This window comes from Pleuronectes platessa, chromosome 21 (genome assembly GCF_947347685.1).
Source record: "Pleuronectes platessa chromosome 21, fPlePla1.1, whole genome shotgun sequence".
NCBI lineage: Eukaryota > Metazoa > Chordata > Actinopteri > Pleuronectiformes > Pleuronectidae > Pleuronectes > Pleuronectes platessa.
This window is the reverse complement of record NC_070646.1, coordinates 6,491,346-6,515,320: the sequence shown is the minus strand read 5'-3', so window position 1 is coordinate 6,515,320 and position 23,975 is coordinate 6,491,346. Positions and strand designations below refer to the sequence as shown.

Below are 23,975 nucleotides of genomic sequence, written 5' to 3'. Positions count from 1 at the left end.
CCATATTAAGATTATTGAGATCAATACATCTCCTTGAACATAATAGAGAAAATACAGTATGTGAAGCACAGCCGTCTGTTGTTGATAGTGGCTTTTTACTGTTCTGCAGAGGTCCTGTAACGTTTGTTTAATCAAATATGGCTTTTTCCTCTTTCTGTTTTGAATGAATACATGCATGCATAATTCAAAGTACGCAGCCGTTTCACTCTGTGTGCTCTGCTTCAAAACATGACCCCGTGACTAGTGATGATGATTGTGATTCTTCATTTACATTTCACTCTCTGGATTCGTCGAGGAGTCGGGCTGTGGAAACTTTTCGACACGGGGTTGAACCCACCGTCCTCGCAGCTCGGTGCAGCTTAATTTCCAGTAAATTCAACAGCCACTCGGTTGCAAACAAAGGTCAAGAACGCAAACCAGCCCCCCCCCCCCCCCCTCCCTCCCTGCTCTGAGCTGCTGAGAACAGTGACCATGCCCTCCTGTGTATAATAACCATATGAGCATTTGGCCCGCTCTATTTACCTCCTAATGAGAAACAAAGATCTGCTCTGGAGGGACTCGCATGCTTCAGACAATGAAAAAAAGGGAAGAGAGAGAGAGAAAAAAAAGAAAAAGCTCTCTCGGAATAATTCAAACCATTTGTGTCCACAGGGGACACGAGAGCTTTGTCTGGATAAATTGTGCGTACAAAAATTGAGATGATGTCCAACGTGTTATCTGTTGATGTGGCATGAGATGGCCATTTAGCAGATGAAAAGCAGCGCGGGAGGCGGCAGGCCCTTCAACCAGGGGACTAAATGCAGACGGCTAATGTAATGGATGTCGCTGGGCGGGTGAAATAACCACATGGCACCTCTGGAAGGAAGCGCCCGGCGTGATGCGATTACAAAAGAGAAAACTTACAGTAAATTAGAAGAGCAAATATTGCACTCAATTCAAGTGGGAGCAACAGGCAGATAACCAGCAATCTAGAAGAAGAGCATACGTTCATCAATGGAATGAAAATGAATGAATTTGGTATTACATGAGGCTACATACAAAAATTTAACCATGAGGAGATAAGGGGATCCTCCAACCGATACTGGAAAACATGACCGTATAGTCTGGATGGTGGGAATACAATCACAAGTAGACAAAGGCCAGTCCTCCCGCCAACTGTGTGTGGATAAGAGGATTGGAAATGTGTCTGTGTGTGTGTGTCTGTGTGTGTGTAGAGGGGGCAACCGGCCAAACTCCAGGCAGCAGTGATTTGGGGGGAAGGACAGGCATGAGGGTTGTAAGGCTATCTGAGAAGCCCGCTGGTTCAAACTTCTTAGAGTCCCTCCAGCAATGAGCTGATATCCAGTGCTCTCTCTCTCTCTCTCCCCTGCCGTGACAGATCTACACTGGCCTCAGCGCCAGCGGAACGTGGGCACTATTGATCTACTCCAAGTGCAATATCTCCTCTTACATCCATAATTATTCTCCTTCAGAGGACTCCACCGTGTGCCCTCGCTGCCCGACTGGCTGGCTGGCTCTCTATCCGCCGCCTTGTTAAAGATGCTCTATGGTCTCGCGTTTCATGTTGCACTGCCAACGACCCCCCCCCCCCCCCCCTCCTCTCTCTCTTAACCCCGGCATTTTCGAATATTTCATGGTTCAGTCCCAGGGTTGGGGAAGGCGGCTTGGGCACGGCACGATTACAGTGGTTAGTGGGACTCCTCTGGTGGAGCCATGCTGGCTCCCAAAGTACATTGACTCGCAAACAGACAGGCCAGGAAAAACAGAGGAATGTTGGAGAGATGGTTTCTCCTCTGGGCTCGATCCTCACTCTGCCTGTTCACCGACAGGAAAGAGGCTGTTGCAGTATCTTGCACAGACACTTTATGTGATGGAGGGCTGGTTGCCAGCCTTTCTGCTTGTCCTCCTTTGAATTGAGACTGTGTAAATAGATGAAATAACACAGTCGGCCTCTCACAAATGATAAATTCAATTTAAGAGAAACAGAACACACCCTAATGCTGGCTAATGCCTCAGGAAACTTGAGGCGGACATTTATGTTCGTGAGTCAGTTCACCGACTTGGACGTTTTACTACTTGTGGTCCTGCTCAGCTGCATTTGAACATGTCAAACATTTCAATTGTTTTATCACTGACATAAATCAGGGAGTAAACACCTCATCAGGAGGCTTGTTAGCAGTTTCCTGCTGGTGCCATGGATGACTGGATATTGTGTTCAAAGGTAGCGACCTGTTCTCTCCAATGAAAGCTGCTCACTGGGCACATTAGTCAGATGCAGGCACATGAGGTCCAGGCTTCCTCTGATGCACGAGCACTACACTTGTTCTCTGGCTCAACTACCAGAGATTTCCTGGTGTCTCCTGCACAAAAGTACATTTTTTCGGTAAATGCTGAAGTTGCAGCTCAGCCATGTAATGTTTCCATCCCACGGCTTGATGATGATATCACTTAGTGGTTCCCAACAGGTGGGTTGTGGCGGGGCATGTGTTCTAAGTAGGTCACGATCATGTGGTTCAAAGCAGCTGCTGTATTTACCAGTTGTTTTCATCGGGCCTGTTCACATGTGATGTGGTGAATAATTGTTAAACTGATATTGCATTATTTCTGATATATCTAAAAAGCTGATTTTCATCAAAACTGCCATTCCTGCTTCCTTTCTTATTCCGAGTTGTAAGAGCCTTTTTGCATTTAAATTTTTTATTGTTGTTGCAGTAGCCTTGTTGTTATAATTTTTGTATTCAAATTAAAGGGAACAGAAGGACTTTTAAGGATATGATTAAAGTCCACCAAAAATGTTTTGTAAGAAGTGGTACCACGGTATTAAGAGAGGGATGAATTGATCAAATTTGAATCCGGGGTTAAGAGTTCAGCAAATTGGGTCCAGACAAGTTTGCCTCTCTCATCTGAAGAAAGCAGCAGGAGATTGTTTTGGATCTGAAGTGTTCAACACAACAGGAACATAAAAGATAACTGGTCACTGGGCTGGTTTGGAAAGAGATCTGGAAAAAAGGTCCCTGAATTTCATCCAGAGGTGTGGACCATCAAAATCTGTTCCCTGAGGCAAAACTAGTTGGGAACCACTGTTGTGGTTTAGGTGACACAACTCAATGTAAATAAAACACTAGAATTTAAACTGCCTCACTCTAAAGCAAGGCAATGTTTACATGCGACCCCTGGGTGCATATGTCCCACAACTCAAGAGCGATTAGAGAAATTAAAGAAAATGTTCTTTTTTTCTTTGCAATATTCAGATTTTTCAATCATGTTCCACCTGAGGGTCCTGATCTCAGGGTCGTGAACCACCGGCCCAGTATCCACCCAGGAGTAGGAACAAATAGAAGCTATAAGAATAAATCAAAGCAGTTTTTGCATCGAGCCAATGATCACAGCTCATGTGCACCGTGACTCATCACACAACTCACTGACTGTACGTCACACCGAAGGTCGAAGGACTCCGGTGCCGAGCGGAAGGCATGTGACTCATCACAGAAATAGCACATTCAATTAAAATTCAGTTGTGAGAGACACAAAAGGAGAGCGGCAGCTAATACTTCATGTCTTTTCTCCCAATGACACATTGTGATTGTTCCGCTTCGCCGGCTTTAGAGATGGTTCTGTGTTCATCCTCCCAGTTGGCCTGTGGGGCCTTGTGAATAAACACATGGAGGTTAATGTCTCATGTTCCCCCCCCCCCCTCCGTCCTCTGCAGACAGCTCTGACAGGAGGAGAGAGACAGCGAGAGAGAGAGAGAGGAGCCTAAAAGGAAAGCTGTTTCAGTAATACGCTAATCTAACCCTCACATCTCTTTGTTTTAGGCAGTGAGACGGGATATTTTCCCGAGCTACAGTTGAGAAGCACATCTCGAGTCCGCTGTGGGTGAGCTGTCAAGGGGGAAATTCTTTCTCCTATCCCTTCTTCTTCTTCTTCTGTTTTTTTTTCTTGCAAGAACATCCCTCATGCCCTCAGGGGTCTTCAGTGAACTTGCCGTCACCCACACATACTGGCAGCAGAGAGCACGCACTTCCACGATCCCGCACACGTCACGGAGGCGATAAACAGCCAGGGGCCTCACCACAGAGATAAGGCGTCCAAGCAGTCTATCAAACAAACAAAGCCAAATGACGAATCTGGAGAGATGTTAAGAAATGACGCCATATTGCCCATGTATCTCCTCCGCCTGCCTGTTTTTCCATCCACATAAACACACACACACACACACATATATATATATATATATACACTCTTGTACACCCACTTCACCCTGTCCTGGAAAAATCATTAGAGCCCCTGCCGCCCCACACACACGCACACACTCACACACAACACGCACACACACTGCATGCAGATGTAGAAAAACAGGGCTGAAAGCCAAAACGCCTGAGGGGCTTTTCATGACAATAACCTTCTGCAGAGCTGCTTGTATCCCTCCACCTAGATCACGGCGAGGTGCTGAGGGGAGGATGGGAAAATAGGTGCGATAACCACACAAAATATTAGGCAAGGAACATTGACACAAAGTAGAGGAGGAAGAAGCCCGTGTCACTTTGCTCTCATGGCCCGGAGAGATGGCAGGCTAAACGCTCTTGTAAAACAGCTTGAGCATTGAAATGATGATGGCTCCTTTTACCCCGGCAAAGCACATTAATACATAGCCGAATGCTATTTCCACTTCTGTTAAATGGCTCACCTATTGAGCATTCAATTACAATGGCTGTCTCTCATTCTGGAAGATGAGGCTGGGACCCACATAAATAAGCTCCCTCTGAGTGTGGAGCTGCAGATCCCATTGGGCAGCGGTGGAAGGCATGTGGCGCTCCTGTATGGGGGTGGGATGTAATGTTAATGGCAGAGGAGCAATGAGGTTGCTGGGTATTGGCTGTGGGGCAAAATATCTTTTTTTTTAAACTAAGCTCCTCATCTGCGGTACCGTTTTATTAAGGAATCACATTTTGAAACCAATTTTTGACAAAAGAGCCAGAGCGCATGAAATGATCTAAAGACACAGTCATGAATCCTGGCTTTAAAAAAAAAAGGAAACATCAGTCAGGGTGATTAATTCAGTCTTGATTAATTGTTCCGTTTGTCTATGATATGTCTAAAAATTCCACAATACAAATCCTCCAGTAATGGTTCAATCCCCCCCCCCATTGTGTGGTTTATCTCTTATGTTCAAATAGCAAAAGCAAATTGTGGCAAATTTTATCAGCGAAATCCACTGGCATGTGGTTTTTCCAGCGGTAATGATTCCCTCATTCAGGCCTAATTAACTGCAGCCATTAAATGGAGGGGAAATGTAATGCCCTGGGTTCCATGTCAGGTAGTCAAAGGAGGACAGCACAGGAGGACTCAATTAGGCCTGCGCTGTTCCCAGGTTATCACACGACATGTTTGCCAATTAAGTGGAGTAGCGTCTGATGTCAATGCGGCTCCGTCGGCTCCATCTCAGAGGCCCTGGCAACACAGGAACAACGCTGTACCCTCACCCCCCCCCCAAGACAGACACTTCACTATTCCCCAAAAAGGCAATAATTATAGGATGGATAGAAGACTGTTATATAAGTGCATAAGCTGCTGATAGGCCAGGCAGGGCTTTGCTGATGCCAGGTTTCAAACAAGTACCAGCAGGATCGAGTTGCAGCAGAATTACCCCGGGTAGACTCGGTCAGACACACAGACACATTTCAAAAAAGCAGGAGCGGGCCAAGACAAGAGGAGAAACAGAGGCTACTGGCATCTTCATGGAGTCTGTGGTGTTGCTGTTATGGAATTTCAAACAATCGCAAAAAGGGAAACTGTGATGCGACTGGGGCTAAGGTCCCAGTCATGACAAATAGCGCACTGCTGGATTCTGACAAAAACGTCCATCTTGCCCCAAATTATTACAAGTCACTTTGAGGAGATGAGATCGTACAGCTGCTTTAAACATATTCCCCCCCCCCCCCCCCCCCGAGTGTGTGCAGCTCAGTATCGTGACTCAGTGAGTGTGGGAGAGGGAGGCAGAGACAGGCAGACACATTAGCCTTCCCTTATGGCACATTCTGCAGGGCTATAGGAGTCAGTCTGCATGATCCTGACTGTCACTGACTTGTTATGAAAGCATCACGGGCTGAGGCTGATCCATCACTTTGGGGGGGGCGGTGGAAGTTGGGGCGAGAGGAGGGCCGGGGGGGAGCGTGGGCGAGGCAGCACTGTTGCCTGTCACTCACCATGCACCACTGCATGACCGCCAACCTTGTCTGGCTCGTGCACAGTGGGGGGTCTGGGGCTTGACTGTATGAGCAGTCACGGGCCAAAAGGATTCAAAACACTTCAGACAGACGTTAGACCTATCCAGACCCCGGAAGACCTCGCTGCTTGAGGCGGCCGAGCGCTGAATATCTGCTCTGTTTCCTGCTGAAGCTCTTATTTTGGCCCCGACTTAGCCGGGTTCAATTGCGGAGAGCAAGCTCCGACAGAGTCTCCAGAAGATAATCTCCCTTCGACAAACATACTTTGCAATTATCCGGAGTCATTAAAGTGTAATGACGGGAGGTGTGAGCAAACAGTTACAGAACCACCCACTCGAAAATACATAACGCTTGCAAAATGTACGCCGCGGTTTAGGAGACAGAATCGTTCCTCACAGCAATTAGGGAGCGGGGAGGAAGAGAGAGAGGTGCATATGTAAAAGGGAGGTCTTATACTGGGAGAGGAAAGAAAAGGGAGAAAAAAGCTGAAGTCAGCAACAGCAATAAATCCTCGAATGCTGAGCAGTTTATTCCAGTTCTGTCCTGGTCTGCGGACCCCATCCCCACCCAAACACAGCCCTCTGTTTAGTAGCTTTAGCAGCGGGGAGGCGAGTCCAGTCCAGCGATCCTACACACCCCCCCCCCCCCCGAAGGCGCAGTTTGTCCAGGCGCTGCCTCCAAGTCAAGCTCAGCTGGCCTGTTAGACGATACTTCCCAGCAGCGCCGTGGTCTGTGACCACAGCTTGACCTCCAACCAGCTACTCGCTTTCACAGAGCCGCGAGAGCAATCGATAGATTAACCGGCGTGAAATGGTGACACGATTGAGATGAATGATTACGGGGCTAATTCTTATTCATCTCTTTATGTCGCTGTGATAAGTGAGGAGTTAAATTGATACCGAGGAGAAACAAGAGCAATGAGTGGAATGAGAGAGTGGACCTGGCATTTTAATTGAGCTTTTAACGAGGTCAAAGTATATATTGTTAAACTGCAAAATAGAGAACATTATTTTGCTAGGATCGCACTATACTTTTGAATTTAGTGTGTTAATAAAAGTATTTAGTGTGGGTTTTTGATGGCAGAATTGATTTTTATCTTGTAAAGAATATCTTAGACAGAACATATGGACTTTTACAAGGATAAATTGTTATTAAGTTGTTATTAACACACATGTCCACTGAGTCGAAGCCATTTGTTTCAGTGGTGTCACCTGTAGTTGTTCAAAATTAGCACAGAAAACTAAAGGTTGCTGTTGACAAATAAAAAGGTGAGAGTTAGCAGGTTGCTGACATACTTCGATACTTCACTACACTTTCATCACAACAACACACACCAGTTCAGTTGACTGACTATGTGTCACCATTCTGCAACGCTATTACTCAACACCAGCGGGACTAAAAGCGTCCCTGGGTTTAATTTGTAATGTTTGAATTCCTTGGACCTATTCTGACATCATTGAACTTTGGCTCTGACAGATTCCGAGTCAGAAATGTGCTTGAGACCTCTGTTCTCTGACCTGCAGGGGGCGACTCCACTGGTTGCCAAAGTATCAGTATTTATAGACATGATATAATTAACCTCCTCTCACTTGATTTATAACATCAGTAACAATTTGCATTGAGAGTTTATCATCTCGATCTCTGGTTTCAAGTCTTCTTCACTACATCATGATGTTCATTATGGCCCCCATTAAATTTGTATTTTTTTTTTTTTTTTTTTTTAAATGGTATGGATTTACCTGGATACCATGTGATTAACAGCTAGTACTTTCCATTGGGTGTAGGCCACAGGTGTAGGTTTAGTCAGGCTCCACCCCCTGCCTCTCCAAATATGGACAAATTGCTGTGATGTCATGGTGAGAAGCCACTTGATCCCCCCCTAAACAAAACACTTTAATCACGTCAGCAAATGACTTGTGTCTCTTACCGTCTCGTTGCCAAACAGGATGTCGACGTAAGGCATGATCATCATCAACGGCTCTTTAAAGAACTGGCTGATGAAAGGTGCAGAGAGATTGACGCTGAAGATTTTGTTGTTTTCTGAAGCGTGCTTCGCCACTTTGAGGATCGACTCCGGGGACACAGTCAGGAAAAATCCCTGAAAAAGAAGAAGAAGAGAGAAGTTTTTTCTTACATCATGTTTTCAAAAGCTTTACTGACGTCAACTGCGTCAGACAGATGGATCTGTACAGTACAACTGCACAGGCTGCATTATCTGTAGAGTGCTGCCGGCCCCTATGGGCTGAAACAGTTTAAACTGCTAATTTGTGGGCTCTGGGTTCTGACAGGGAAATTTTAGGATGACAAGACTTGGTATTACTGAAATAACACAGGAGTCAAAGGAAGGGGGGGGGGGGGAACTGCGGCGGAGCTCAAACATTTATCTGAAATGTTTTCTTATAACATACACAGAGCAACAAAGAAGAGGAAAGAGGGCAGGAAAAAAGTCATCCAGGACAAAGCCCGTGGCCGGGCTCCAAGGCTCGTACTGGAGGAAGCGGCGTGCACGTATCCGATGATAGGGCGAACAAAAGTCTCGTCTGGACTCTCCTTACTTGGAAACAAGAGAGGCAGGTTATGTGAATGAATACAAATCAGGTAAGAAAACACCTTTGTGTTTCAGGTGGAAACCTGAGGCGAGACTCTCCTGCGAGCCGCACAAAAACACTCCTCCTTTGATACCGATCTCCTTAACCTTGTTTTTCAGCAACAAGCTGCTCTGTAAAACCACTGTGTCACAATAGGGGCAAAGTGTGGGGGGGGGGTGGGGTGGCTGGGAGGGGGGGGTGGTTCATGCACAGTGATACATTTAATCTGGCTGAAAAGCTTCCATTGTGGGCAGCGGCGCAGTTCTCATTAAAGCGCTATGACATTTGCAGCGACAGAGGGCCGACCTCCACGAAGAAAGAAAAGGGTATAATACCGATGAAGGTGACTATGTCGTCAGTCAAATGTACGAGTCATTACAATACAGCCATGCTAAGCAGCTAAATTCCTAATTATACTGTACATGCTTGATGTTATTCACTCTCTGTTGCTCCTCTGCAGTACTGTGTTACCTATGGGGGATTTTTTTTTGGGGGGGGGGGGTCTTTAAGTGGAGGCCCAGGTCAGCGCCTGTGGTCGCTGCACCATCTGTTGAAGACTAAAAAGGTGTTCCAGTGGGTCTGGGAGCACAGAAGGAACTCACTGTGGGCTAATGGCCCATCACTGACACTGACATTTTTCTTTTGCGCCGTGCCAACACGTCAGGGGGAAGGGGAGATTGTTCTCTGACACAAATGGTCTTTTTATTTCGGGGGGGGGGGCAGTTGAAAATAAACTGTCGTGGTTAGCGTAATGTTAACGCTGATCAAAGGCCGGCGGCTCGATCAAATATCCTGAGGGGTTTTGAACTTTAAAAGCTGAGCCACAGCTTCCCTAATCACACGCTGGCTCTGTGTAATTTACTTTTAACCTCAGTACCACTGCCAGTGCCATCACAAATTGCCCAGAAATCAGTACTGAAAGACATTAACTAATTTCTGAATGAATTATGTCCATGTCGGGCTGAAATACGCTCATCCTGTCGCACTTTACTGATATTTGAGCACTCAGGTCCCTTTGATTCGATGCTATTATTTACGGATGTCACAACCGGCTACCACAAGGCAAGGACTCAAAACACAAAACAGAGCAGGTCCTGAAAAAAAAATTTCAAGGTCTTTACTGAACAAAGGTAAACAAATCCAGAGGGTGAGGCAAACTTGAGGTCAAGGAACTACCGAGGCAAAGACACCTGAAGACTAACAGGAAGATATGATGGCAGGCTTTCCACCAATATGAAATGCCAAAATAAAACAGGAAATTAAACTTACAACTTAAAGTCATCTTCTACCTGGGCTGCGTCGGCCTGTAATTGGCAATTCGGCGATTGCATTTGCGTAAAGTAAGCGCATAGCAAATGTTGACTGGCACAGGAATGTGTATGTATATATATATTTTGGAAAATTTTGCATTTCAAATTAAAACCTTTAATGAGCCTCTCACAAATGTCCTACAGGCCATTTTTCCCACCGGGCTCAAACCGTTGTTGTGACTCCATTGTGACTAGAGGGGAGAAAAAAAGGCTCAGTTTGAGCTTTGTGAAATTCCACTTCCCATCGGTAGTCTCGGTCACTACGCAACAGGAGAAGTTAAGTCTTTAGTGCTGCGGTGCAGATCATGTATCAAGAATACCAGATCCAGTTTCCCAGGTGTCAGGGAGCCTTGTGAAGTGGGGTGACTATCACATTTCCCAGGTCAAGATTATCAAAGCCACGGGTACACTTCGCACAGCTTCCACCCCGGCCAAAACATTCAATGAAAGAATTCAGAAAAGCATTTTCCTGGCAGAACAAAGCTGCGGAGCAATGTTTGGCCATGTCGAGTGGTAATTTGAGGGAAGAGTTGGAAAGGCAGGGCATCCATTTTCAATGTTTACCCTAAAGAGAGGAATGACTTCCACTTTACTCACACAAAGAAAACGTCTAAATGCTACTCTGAGGTGAAATTAGTGGTAATCTAACCATAAAGATCCTAACTACCCAGCAGCAGCAGCAGCACGCTATCACACTTTCCCTGCATTGTAGCTGTGTTTCTCCTGGGGCTGCTCACATCTGAAGCGCTGGGTGTGATGGATGGCGAGGTGTCACTGGGCTTAAAATAAAAGTGGACATCTGAAGGGTAAAAATGATCTATTTTGGGAAGGGCATTTTCATTTGCACCAGAAGCGGCAGAGGTTGTCATGGAAAAAAATACTTTTTTCTTTCTTCCAGGTCTATTTTAATTCTGCAGGGAGAAGGGGGAGTGTTCAAAGTACTGTGTCATGAAGATTTTGTTTGACACTTCCTATTACCAGGGAATGATGGAGGGGATTTAAACCGTCACCTCCTCAGTGAGAAGACTAATAATGGACACTGCAATCACACTTAATTCCATCAAGTTTCCAGATCTGAGTCAGGTTTATTAAAAAAGCCACAATCTACCTGCCCAGCACCAAATGGCAGAGAAACAAGGGGGACTACCTGGTAAATATTGTGGTGGAGACCAAAAACAGAGCTAAAAGAGTGCAAACACTGGGCCTAGGCTCATCATAACTTCTTTATAAAAGGTAGGAATGTCTTTACAATATTTTACTGTAAATAAAGATGGACAACGCTTCTCGACTTCCTGCCACTATCCAGAAATGAAGCCAAAATATCCCGGACACACAAACGCTACCTTCCTGCACATTTGGAGCCAGAGTCTGCGCTGGAGCAATCAATGCTTTGGCTTCACTTTAGAGTCGTCCCTCTTTACAGTATAAATAGTCGATGGACAAAACAGAAGACAGAGTAATTGTCATGTGTTATGTTTTCTCTTCAGTGGAAGGATTGTTCCTGGTTTTTGTCTCATCTTCTAACCAACACCAGTGGCAGCACCAACGTTTCTGTGATTAAGTGCTATCATCAGTCTGAAAACTGCCAAAACCAAGTGCGACGGACAAATTCAAGAAACAACGAGTTCGGTGCAATGTCACACGACCTGACACGAAACCACATAATCGCTCTGATGCGTGGAAAGGACATTGCATCTTTTTCTGGGCTACGAATTACTTGCTATTTGGTTTCACAGTTGATGTGCAAAGGTGAAATCTGATTGGGTGAAGGACTAATGTGACTTAGATCTTAAGGGACCTTATTCAGGAATAATTGGAGAAACCCAGTAAAGACAATCAGGCAATAGGTACTTGTAGAGAGAAGAAACAGAAATAAAGAAGCCGAAACAGACAGAAATGACAACTTCTACAAAGTAATACAAAGACTTCACGTATTCACCAAACAGGAGCTTTTATACAATTTTCAAAGCGACTTTCATTTCAAGTATACGAGGCGTTTGTTCCAGTTATAAATTCCTCGCTGTCAGGAGAGCCCTGAGAGCTAACCGGCAGTGTTTCAAAGCTCTACAGACACCGCCCAGGCCATGCTATCCCTGTCATTACCATAGACAGCCCCCCCATCATGCTCTCTGGTGCACAGGGTTCATTACACAGAATTAGATGTCACACAGATCAGAGCGCGTGTGATGCCACACACCGCTCTCCTCGTCAGTTATCTCTGCGAAGGCACCGTTGCGCGGTGGATCGATAGCCGAGGTTTGGAGCTTCATTAGCTCAGTATGACTCCATCTCCATCAAGACACCTCTGGTACGCCACGCTCGAGCCGCCAGATATATTTTACTCTTGAAGGTCCCGCTGTTTTACCCACAAGCACGCGGGGACAAATAAGAGCTTCGCACATGATGAAGGGGGTTGGGGGGGGGGGAATCTGTGTCGGTCTCCGGCTCGATAAACCAGCGGAGAGAAGGAGGACAAACAAACAGAGGTAAGTGATTAATGGTGTCACCAAAAAGCATTGAGAGGAGGAAAAAGAAGAATTGCAAGGATGAAAGGACCCCATTTAAGGTTGTTCGCTTCAAATGAAAACGAGTAGGGGGTGGGGGGGGGGGGGAAGCTACAAAGCCAACTGGGATTTTCTCGATGCTAATGATGTTTTGTTTGCATCGAGAAATGTCCAGTTTGTTTCATTTAGAATTAAAACCTACAGAGGAGATAAATGTGCAACAACCTCGCGACATGATTCAGCATTCCCCCGCACTTTGAGGATGTTTGATCTGACTTGGGAGGCGGTTCAGCGGCGCCGATAGCATCTTCCATTAAGAATGATGTTCTGGTGGGGGCTTATCAGATATCTAGGAATTCATCCACTTCTTCTGAGGCAGCTGGAGGGAAGCCAACTGTACTGGAAACAGAAGGGGGGGGGGACGTGCTTTTAAAAGGCCACTCGGAGACCGGGAGAAAGGGGGCTATCGTGTCCGCCGGGATCTCCAGGGCAACATAAATGTGCCACGAAGGCTTGATTTAACAAGTGGGCAGAGACCTCACTTACCGACTGCTGCGGTATTTATTTATATATCATTTTCTCTGGTTTAAATATTACCCGATTCTCAAGTTAGCAGATATTTCCTCTCCCAGCCCCCCCACGAGTCAGGAAGGTCTCTCGTGCTGGATTTGAAATATAGTGGAGCATGCCCGAAGGTCGTGGCTATAACCAAACATACCTGGCCAAGGTCGCTTTAATGAGCGCGGACAAAACAAGACATTAGAGCCAACCACAGAACACTTAAGGGGAGTGTGTGTCACAGTACCTGCCTGCAATTTGTACAACCATCAGAGACCGTAATTACATTAACCTCAGACGCCTCCACTCCTGTGAAGTAACGGATGAAACTACTCTTAGAAATAAATAAAATAAAAAGGTGATGCTAACTCCAGCTATGCAGTTGAGGGTCTTTTTCGCTGGCATAACAACATTGGGAGAATTAGTTTGATTCGAGTGCTATCTCACTAAAACTAATTTGAGATCAGCTCCGGGGTCTTTTCAGATGGCTGCTGTGCTGCTCTCCTGTTAAGCCTCCACAGTTTCCCCCCCAAAAAATGTGTTGGCCAGGGGAAGAGGCCAGCCCGAGCGCGGAGAGAGAGCGATGCCAAGGAATGTACTTAAGATCTAAAACAGACAAGATTTAAAGCCAAGAGCATTTAAATGCCAATACTAATCCACAAAATAATTCACCGCAGAGTACAAACCGACTCTCCCTTACAGATACCATATGTTACCTCTGTGAAGAGATGAAACGAGAAAGCGATGCCAGAAGAGGTGCTTTCTTCTCCTAAAACTGTGTTATGTCGGTAATGAAAAAGAAAACCATGCTTCTCTCTCTTTCTCTCTTCATGCTCTGAAGCCCGGTCTGTATTTTTTGCGACTCTCTCTGGTTTCTACGGTGGTGCTTGCCTCCATCTTTGGGAGATTAGCCCAGAACAAACTATTTGGTTTGCAGGGAGTTAAAATTTGCTAATGCACACACTCTCAAGTGTCCTCGTCTGCCACACTGCACTTAATTAGCATTTTAGTGCGAGCAGTTCTCTCTCCTTCAGTACCTCTGAAGGGGAAACATCACTCCGACTCACACAAACACACACACACATACATACACTTTTGGAGTCAAGTCGGGCTCCTGTAGTTTCTTACACGGTTTGAGAGCAGGATGGGGAATGGAAAGGGGCGTTTGTGGGGGTCGATGGAAAAACGGGATAAAAGCTTGGATGTGAAAACAGATGTCGGGGCCTCAGAGTTGTCTCTTCTCAACCGCCTTGAAAGAACGTATTAATATATGGGTCAGATGTATAAAGCAGAGGTTCAGTGTCGGAGTGTCGACAGTGCAGGAGGGGTTTCCAGTTTCAGCGACTCGAAGGTGGCTCACAGACAGAGAGCAAACCTCCGCAGACATTCCTGCTGCTGGGAAGTGAATATTTCCAAATGTGCCACTCCATAGATGTAAATGAATTAGTGCGCTTAACTCCCAATGCTGAAACGAGGAGCCAAGGAGACAATCTCTCACTGTTCGCAAGTCGCTCCGGTGAAAGCCAGCGCACTAGGTTGGAAAATTACAGGTAATTGCCGAAGCCATTGAATCCAGTTTGGTTTTGGTTGAAAGACTGAAATAACAAAGCTCTGATTGCTGCGAAGACAAGGGCAGGGAGCTGGGAGGCCCTGTTGCTAAGAGTTAATTTGATACATATTTCTCCCCCTTGAAAATGTCTGAGGTACTGGCAAGAGACGGTGAAAGAAAAAAAAAGAGAGTGCGAGGGGAGGGTGAGACCCCCGCTCTGTCTGCAAATACTATCCATCTGCCACATTACATTTAACCAGCATGAGAAGCTAAGGGAGCGCCCTTGCACAATATTGTGTGAAGGCTGTCAAACTCAATGCAGGAGCCCGGTGCCCACTGCTCAGAGCGGAGGACATGGGGCCGCTTAGATGCAGTCTTATAATAACTACACACTGTGTGTGTGTGTGCTCGGCAGCGGCTAAAGAAGGGGAACATGTGGCACAAAAAAATAACTTTGGAATCACTTACGCCAGTTAAAATAAAATTCATCTAATTCAAACTGTAATGTGGTGACCCCCCCCCCCCCCCCCCCCCCGCCCGCAAGAAGAAAACAGCAACAGCGATCAAAAGCTTCTTCCTCAATCACCAAATTACAAATGGAAATAGAGAATAAAAGTTGCGGCAGTTGGAAAATATGAATTTCAAAGTGTTGTTTATCTGGTGCCATCTTTTTTTATTATCATTTGCAAATATACTGCACAGTTGATTGTGTTTACATATATTAACAAATTTATACATCTACAGTTATGCGTAAACAAAAAACATTTAAGACATTTACACCCTCTAATCAACTTGTGAGTTGCTCATTTTCAAATCTTCTGAAACTAAACCACCACATGGTGATACCATACAGACACATCCCCAATCCTCTCCTGCCGTCCCCTTGTCCACGGACACAGCTTCTTTAGTCCCGGTTGTCTCACACACACACTTTTGCAACAGAAATATGGCTTCTTGCTTCCAGAGCTTCATGGCAGCCAAGACCACGACCACCTATAAACCAGCAGTTCAAACGGCTCGGGACAACTGAGGTCTCTGGCCTTCAGGAAACTCTGGAGGCGAGAAGCCGTCTACTTCCTGGTACATGTCTGTCTGTGTGTACTGCCACTGGAGTCATAGCCAAAACTTAGGGGTGAAGTCACCCCTTTTAAAGAGGTTCTCCAGCACTTCCATAAACCTGGTGGAACCACAACTGGCAGGAGGTTAAAAAGAACAGACAGAGGTGGAGAGGGAAAAGCTGATATCCTTGTTGCGAGGTTCACGCTCACGATATCCTGGATGCTACACTTTCCATAATCCAACATGACAATGTCTTTTCATCAAACCCTGGCAGCCTGGTTAATGCCAATGACTTTGAACCTCCCAAGCCTCCCAGTCTGTTACACATGCAGACTCCCAGTTCGTTTGTAGTCATAGACAAAGCCGAGGCTCTTTGAAAAGCTGCTCCAGAGCGTCAGGAGATGTTTTCATCCTGCTCCTCACCTCTCATTGCCTCTCACAGTCGATCTCATCATGTTGAATATTTGGCATTAAATAATTCACTTTATTGAGAAGATCACTGAAAAATATGTTTTAATCTATAGGCTCCATTTCCTGAATATATAATAAATGAGGGAACTTTCTAATCATTTAAGTTACACACTTTATCCAACTGGAAGAAAAAAAAAAGCCTGAAAATATATTTAAATATTTATTCAATAAAGTTACACTCAACAACTAAGAGCATAAAAACAACTACGCTCAAATACCAACTCAAAAATAAAGTTTTTAAATTACAGTTGGTCAATAGACAAATATTTTCTACCAAAATCGTAAATAACTTGAAAGTTCCGGATGACAAATTTCCTACTAACCTTTGTACCTGCTGTCTTTAAAAGATAAAATCTCAGACAGCTGACCCTGAGGTTTGTGTGTCTTGGAACCTCAGTGACACAACACGGCGCTCACACTCACTACTCAGAGAAAAAAAAATCAATTGCCAGGAGTCAAGAAGTGTGAACTTTCATACCCCTAAGCCCAATTTCCTTGAAAGTGGAGGTCCTAAATCAAATCAAGCCGAGCCAATGCACCGTGGAATTATGCAAAAAAAATATAAAAAAACGACACTGCCATATAAAATGACAACTGGTAAGAAATACTGTCAAGGCTAGGAAACTTCAGAGCCTGTTTATCCACTCCGTGTTTTTATCTTCCTGGCGCGGTGACGATGCTTCAAGTCGACTCTCGCTTGTCTTTGTTTATAGTCGAGCCGAGAGGGTGAAATATGGAGTGCGCTCAGGTGATGTAAACACACAAAGAGGAAGAGCAGAACAAATGTGCACGTTAACCGTAGCGCTTACTGGCCTTATCAGTGTGAGATTAAATAAAGCGGCTTTTGTTCCCATAGTGTTTTGATTGTTTATAGAAAAAAAGGGTCAGATTCTGCTTAAACGTGAAAATTGCCTTTACGCTTCACTGCTGGGTTGAGAAGTACACGTCCCTTCCTGTGGGCGGCTAATCACCGATTGGCGAAACTCAGCAGGACTTCAAATCTTAGTGATCAAAGAAAGAAGGAAAGAAAAACACACACAGACACACACACACACAAGACTGAAAGACACTGAGGGAGCTTTCAAGTTTCGGAAATGAATGCATGATAATACCATTAAAAGTTGGCCACCGCTCCTCAGTTAAATTTCTGTCCGGGAGTTATTGTGAAAGTTATCGCTCTCCACCGGGCTAAACAGATATTTTCCTCCCTCGAAGCACTCAAATATTATTAGTGTAGTGTGCTAAGAGCCTCTCTCGCATGGGAACAGCATCTCAGGCTGAGATGGATATAATCACAGCCAGAACAAAAAAACAAGTCTTTCTTGAGCATCAAACAACCCCCCCCCCCCCCCCCCAAAAAAACCCAGAAAAATCATAAAATTCGATGCTGCTGGTGGTGGAGGAGAGTGGGCGTCAGGGGTTGTCTGCCAAAGACACAAGTAACAGGGTGAAGGAAAGTGTTAGATGTTAAATTAAAATCGTTCCGAGGCATTAGCATTCTTAATTCGACTTATTAGAGTTCTATATCGTTGCTCTCAGAGGGACACGTGACTGACAACCACCAGGGACCGGCCTCAGTCAGGGTTAGGAGACTGCTCTGACACGGAAGAGGCTGATTTAAGTGAACAAAATGAAGCCGCCCTTCCCCCAGCCTGACTCGGAGGAAAGAGAAATGTTTCCATGGTAATACCCAGTAACACTTGTTGACCAGTGACACTGTAGACACATGAAAAGGAGGATAACATGGCTCATAATGTGTTTGACAACCAGTAGGGCTGTTCTCTTCCATCTTTGTTGCTCCTTATCTCTCGATATTTTTTCCCCTTACGTTTGTTTTTGTATCATATTTTTCGAGGCAATTTTTCCTCGTGTGTCGACTTTTTAGTTTTTTTCCCCCCAGAATGTCTCGAGTCAAATTTAGCAAAAGAAAATCTGAAAAAAATGTGTGTTTATCTGTGTGTTTACATGTCTGCATTAGAAGTTTGGTGCATTGAGATACACGGTTGGTGTCAGGAATGTTTTCAGCTGCCACCGCACAATGAGATGATGTAATTATAGATCGTGACAAACCTCCAGCGGATGACAACATGGTGGAAAACATGATGGAGGAATGAGGCTTTTATGTTTGTATCATGTCTTACTAATGAACTGCAGGCTCACTACCCAGTAATGTATGGGAACATGCATGAATTCAAATTTCCCCTTTGATTTTCTGTGAAATCTTGTGTGACACTTGTCAGGGAAACCTCCCTACAGACGTGATGTGCTTGTGTGCAGCTGTGTTTACGAGATTCAGTTAAAGTTTAACTCAAAATTAAAAATGGTTAACATCACTGAAAACTTAAAACAAACCCTGTACATCCCCAAGACGATTTATAAACTTCCTGCAGGAGCGAAAGCAAATGAAACCTTTAAAGTTCACGGAAACAACTCATACAGGTGCGACAACCTGTTGGTGACTTACAAGCTGTCTGTCTGTACAAAGGCAGAGTCGGAACAAACTGTTCCTTCTGCTCCACCCTCTGATACATCACCAGGACAATGCCACACTGCAGGGAGTCATTCAGTTCGTTGTTATCAGAAGGGTGAGAGAAATACCATTAGGAAAAAAAGAAAAGGTCAAGTGAGTTTGTCTGACATAACGAACCAAACCACACCTACACAGCCGAGAACAAGACGATCAGCTTCTGCAACTGTGTTTGTTTATCTCGGAATGTGATATAAAACCAGTAGTATTAGTCTCAATTCACCCAGAGGTGTTCTACCTACAATAGAGAGCGACTTAAGGCTTTGAGTAACTGTTGAATCTAGAGATAGATCTCATCTCTCCACATCAACATTTACTGGTGCAGGTATTGGCCACTAGACCTTAAACTGTTGTTTGTAATCACGATATTAACGATAAATCAAGATCGTCTCTTCTCAGTGTGGATTTTAAACCTCTTTAGCCGACACCTCAGAGAAAACCAGTCGCCCTCCTGCCTAATTTACTCTGACGAGAGCCTCTCAGACGGACGGGAGAGTAATCCTCAGCTTCAACACCCACATTCATTTTCCTAAAAATTTCAAAGTGCTTGAGATTTATAAGTGCAGCGGCCCTAAATGAAACACACAGGGTGTGGAGTGCTACATAGCAAATGTGTGAATCATCTATCCATAATTTTGCTGATAGTGCAGCGCAACGTGTGCCAGTGTTTGGTGCCTGGAGGATTGGCCTCTTCAAAGACAAAGAAACATTAAGAAGAATTTTGGTATCCGACATGTCAGTCTGGTTACTTAACATACACCCGCATTTCCTCCAGCTCAGCCGCAACATGAAAAATTACCACTTAAGGGAAAAATAAACGTATAAAGCCGGTCTAAGGAGCAGGAGGTGCAAGGTTGGCTTCTAATTGCTGGAGGGGAAAGAAACCATGTTAGAGTAAACAAAGTCTGATCGATGGTGGGGATTATATCAGAAAGAGCCTTTGGCCTTTGGCCAAGATGAGCAAACACGCCGGTCTCTGTCTCTGCTGCAGATGGGAGAGAAATTGCCAAAGCAAAGAGCTGTTGAGTTAAAAGCATTATATTTCACAGAGGGGGGGGGGGGCGGCAGATAGAGAGTAGTACAATGCCAAATATGACATGTAGCCAACTATATCACGTCTTGGCTATTTGTATCGGACAGAAACGCCAGTGGATAAGAGAGCAGCGCTGGGAGTTTGATGGAAGGCTGTTCCGGCTGGGGGCTTAGCTTTAGGTCAGGCTACACTCCCATGGCGCAGCAGTGCTGTGAGTGAAACCTCTCCATCACCACACGCACAAGTTCAATGCCCTGTTAGCTGGTCACGGCCGGGAAGAAATGTATTCTGTGTACTGCCGGCTTCAATGTGTGCGATTGCAATTCACATAAGCCACTTAAGGAAATCTGCAGCGGGAGAGAAAAAGGTATAAAAACTGACAGGGGCTTACGAGTTATTGGAGCCTTTTAAACACGGAGGCTCCTCATCAGACAGGGTCCTGGTTTTTTTTCTTTTCTCCACCAAGTCTTGTAAATGAGTTCACTCCGTTGCCTTTAAAACCTCGGTAAAAAGGTATTAAATCTGAAAATAACATAATTCATTACCTCTGTCTGAAGCATGTTTAACTTGAAGATGTAATACGAGCAGAAAGTGCTTTGGTCTTGGTGGCGAGGATTTAAAAGTGCAAAATGTAAGCTATTCTGTCTGGGATGTCATTCAGCACAAAAGGAATACTAATGACTTCTGAATCCATTTGGTGACTCACTTCAATTTGTGATTTATATTAATGGGCCATGTATTGCTCTCCGCACATCCAACGGGGCTGTGTTCTGCTAAATTTCACCATAATATTCGTGTCGATAAGCAGGTGACGACTTGGAGAAAGGGGCTGATTATATTTGCTAATCCCCAAAGAAATTAGGCGAGATTGATGAAAGCGCGCATATACTCCACACAAAGCCTTGGGAGTCTCTGGAAGCTGTTACCATGGTGGTATCCCATTAGAATAACAAACATTTCCCCTGGATGTTTAACATCGCTTCCCAGTGAGCACAGCCCTCCCTAACCCCCCCCCCCCCCCCCTCCCTCTCCCTCAAACACCTGCCTTCACATTTTCCACTTCTGAAATTCCACCAGCCACTTTAAAAAAAGAAGGAATAAAAAAAGGGTGAAATATGAAATGCAGTTAGGAGAAAACTTGAGTGCCAAAAAAAAGGACTTTTCTTCAAAAAAAAAAACGTAATAACTTTCCATGGGAATAGGGAGAAACTTAAAAAGAATAACACTTCCCCTTGATTTTCTACTCCTACCACTTTTTTAAGCAGGCAGTGAATTTCCTGGAGTGATAAGGGCTTAGCCAATGTAATCCTCAGAGGACCCTTCTCTGGCATGCCAGGAATCAAGAAACCTTTCCCTCTCGGAAAATACAACAAAAAAAAAGAAGTAGAAGAAGAAGACAGAGAGAGGGAGGCAACAGTAGGTTTAGGAAGGAGGAGAAGAGGAGGCAGCCAGCATGCCATCTCCCACACATGCTGTTGAATGCAAACTAGCAAATGTGTGGAAAGAGCAGCCGGACTCGCCTCAGCTGGAGATCAACAGAGGAATATTGATATGACAATGCAAGGGGCTTCCCTGACTCACACAGCAGGGGCCACCAAGGATGCTCCTAATTGGCCTCACGGAAGGAAGGGCGGCCGGGGCAGGGGTGGGCTGGGGGGGGGGGGGCACCCCATAAATGTTTCACGCAGATTGATTCATTATCAGTTTGCTCGACAGGCTGGGTGGGCCTCGTAAAAGTGGACCGTCTTGAACTGGTAGCATGTAAGTCACTGTCACCGCGGCAGGACAGAATATATCATCCTGACCTTTCACTTCAGATATTGAAATGAGAGCCAGAAACATGACTTGCCACGCTGCAGGACCACTACTCGTGCATTTCAAAACGTGGGGAGTGAGAGGGATAGCGCGATGATAGGCGACAGTGCAAGGGGAAAACATTAATAATTTACGAATGTCTCCTCTGTCAGGATATGCCAAGCTATGATGTGCTGTCTCTTTTTTTTTTTCTTTTTTTCTTACACCAGATGTCAAAGCTGGCTGGCAAGCTCAAGGTATAAATATTCTCCCGAGCAAGTGTACAACATGAAAAGGTGTTTTATCTGTAGCGTCACGCAAAAATAGATCTGAAAAGTTGAACTGATAAATCCATTTACTGACTCTCGTAACTCCTGGTTTACATTACCGGCCAATTAATGTCTTCTGGATCGTTATGAAAGCCCCCACATGCTATCCAGTGTAACCGTTTGCTACACGAGAGATCATAAAGTTTTACAGCCAAACTCTCCTCCGTCTCCTAATGTGGTTGAACTGACATGTTTTCAAAGTGATAAATGTGCACAAATTATTCAATATCCCACAAAAACTAATCCGTCCGCTGAAAAAAGAAAAAGAAAGACAGAAAGAACTGCAGGCTTCACAGACACGCAGCGCCGCTGAAGATCACTGGCAGCCATTTAAGAGCCGTGAGAAAGGCAGTTGAGCATCTCGGCTTCTCGCTGGGTGGTTGGATACATGTGGTTGACACATTTGCATCTTCAAAGATGCACACAGACAAACTCAATATGTGTGAGACTGTCTGGGCCGCATGTGGAAAAACCCCAGTCCCTCCTCTGAAGAGGTTTCCCCCCCCCCCGGCTCAAAGACTACGCGACGCTCTCAGTCCTTCAACTGTCGAGCCGTCGCCTCAACGCCGAGTTGTAAACAAGACGCTCGGAATGGAGGCACAGAAAACACCGTGCAGCGCCGTCTGCTCTGCACCAAACCGGAGAGGCGCTGCAGGAAACTACAAATCAGGAGCCATTACACAGCAACAAATATGACAGGAACCTTGCTGCACATTATTTGAGCTCCAAGCCTCATTCACTCACTGTCTCTTCCAATGAGCGTGAACAATGCACGCAGAGTGTGCATTGTTCTGCAGAGCAGGAGGCAGTTCCCCCTGAATCGGGGGGTAAATTACAAAAGAGCCCTGTGCAAATTAGACGTGATGGCTTCATAATGCATCTGAAGTGTCAGCTTCTCCAGAAATCTATCCCCAGGCTACACTCCGCGGAATGCTGCTTTGAACTTACAATTATTCCTGCCAAAACGCTGCAATCACCAGGCTGTAAAACAATCATTCAAGCGTTTCAAAACACACCAGATCAATGGTGACTCAGTTGTTGGCAGCGGCGGAGTTACCAACATGGAGTACGAAGTTAATCTACATCTGCAAAAGAACACATAACAAGTGTGTGAGTCGTTTAGTTTTTTATTCCTCCCTTTTAAAATGCAACTTTTGAATGAGGTCCTGGAAAAGAGATTAATATCTGTGAAGTGTTTGTAGTGGTTTTTAATCCTCGGAGACCGTTTGTTACAGAAGGAGGAAGAGGACCGGAGGGAAACAGCTGTAATTCAAGAGGAACCATCCAGAGCTGTGTTGCCTCCTGATATTCATTTGCTTGGGGAATGTGAGTGCACAGTTCCATACGAGTACTGAGAGGACTCGTAAACAGCAACACAAGTCCCGGGACTGGATCCGGCGTCTGTGCAAATGCTGAGCAATTTCATATTACAATATGACCTCTTACTCATACATTATTCTGCTTGCGGAGAAGTAAATTACCTCTGTAATTTGGGACACCTCCAACGGCGCTACCGGGTGCCGCTTGTTGCCAATATGTCGAGCGATAGCGAAGCTCGGAAGACTAAAAGAGAGGCTAAGCCCAGGAGGGATGACTCGGTCGAACACCTCAGTTGAACCGGAAAAAGTGACCACAATGGTTGAGTAGAGTGAGACTCTGAGTCAAATGGAGCCTGAGGGAGAAGCAAACAGAGAGAGAGAGAGAGAGAGAGAGAGAGAGAGAGAGAAAAAACTGATTCCTGTATACACAGACTGAGAATTATTTACTCACAAGGCTAAATATTAAAGTATCGTCTCATCCTTAATTAAGTCGTGTTTATATTTCCCAGTGACGGGTCAGTGGTATACATGGGACGTCTGGTTGAGATGCATCAGTGCCGTCTCCTCAACAGCGCCTGCTACATAATTAATACGCACACTGACATGACATGGATATGATATGACAAGAGTATCAGAGGCGAAGAGTTAGAAGAAGAGCTGAGCGGATGCATTTTTCATGAACTGCAGAGCTCCCCAGCCAAAGTTCT

At 45.2% G+C, this 23,975-nt stretch overlaps 1 protein-coding gene across 2 annotated transcripts in view; it reads right to left on the bottom strand.

Moving 5' to 3' along the window:
- adkb (adenosine kinase b) overlaps positions 1-23,975 on the bottom strand; it is a 100,496-nt gene that overhangs the window by 20,608 nt on the left and 55,913 nt on the right. For both annotated transcript variants that reach the window (XM_053414109.1, XM_053414110.1), the window contains exon 7: positions 8,155-8,325. In XM_053414109.1, the coding sequence (XP_053270084.1) occupies positions 8,155-8,325 (171 nt within the window). The remainder of the gene's footprint in view (positions 1-8,154; positions 8,326-23,975) is intronic.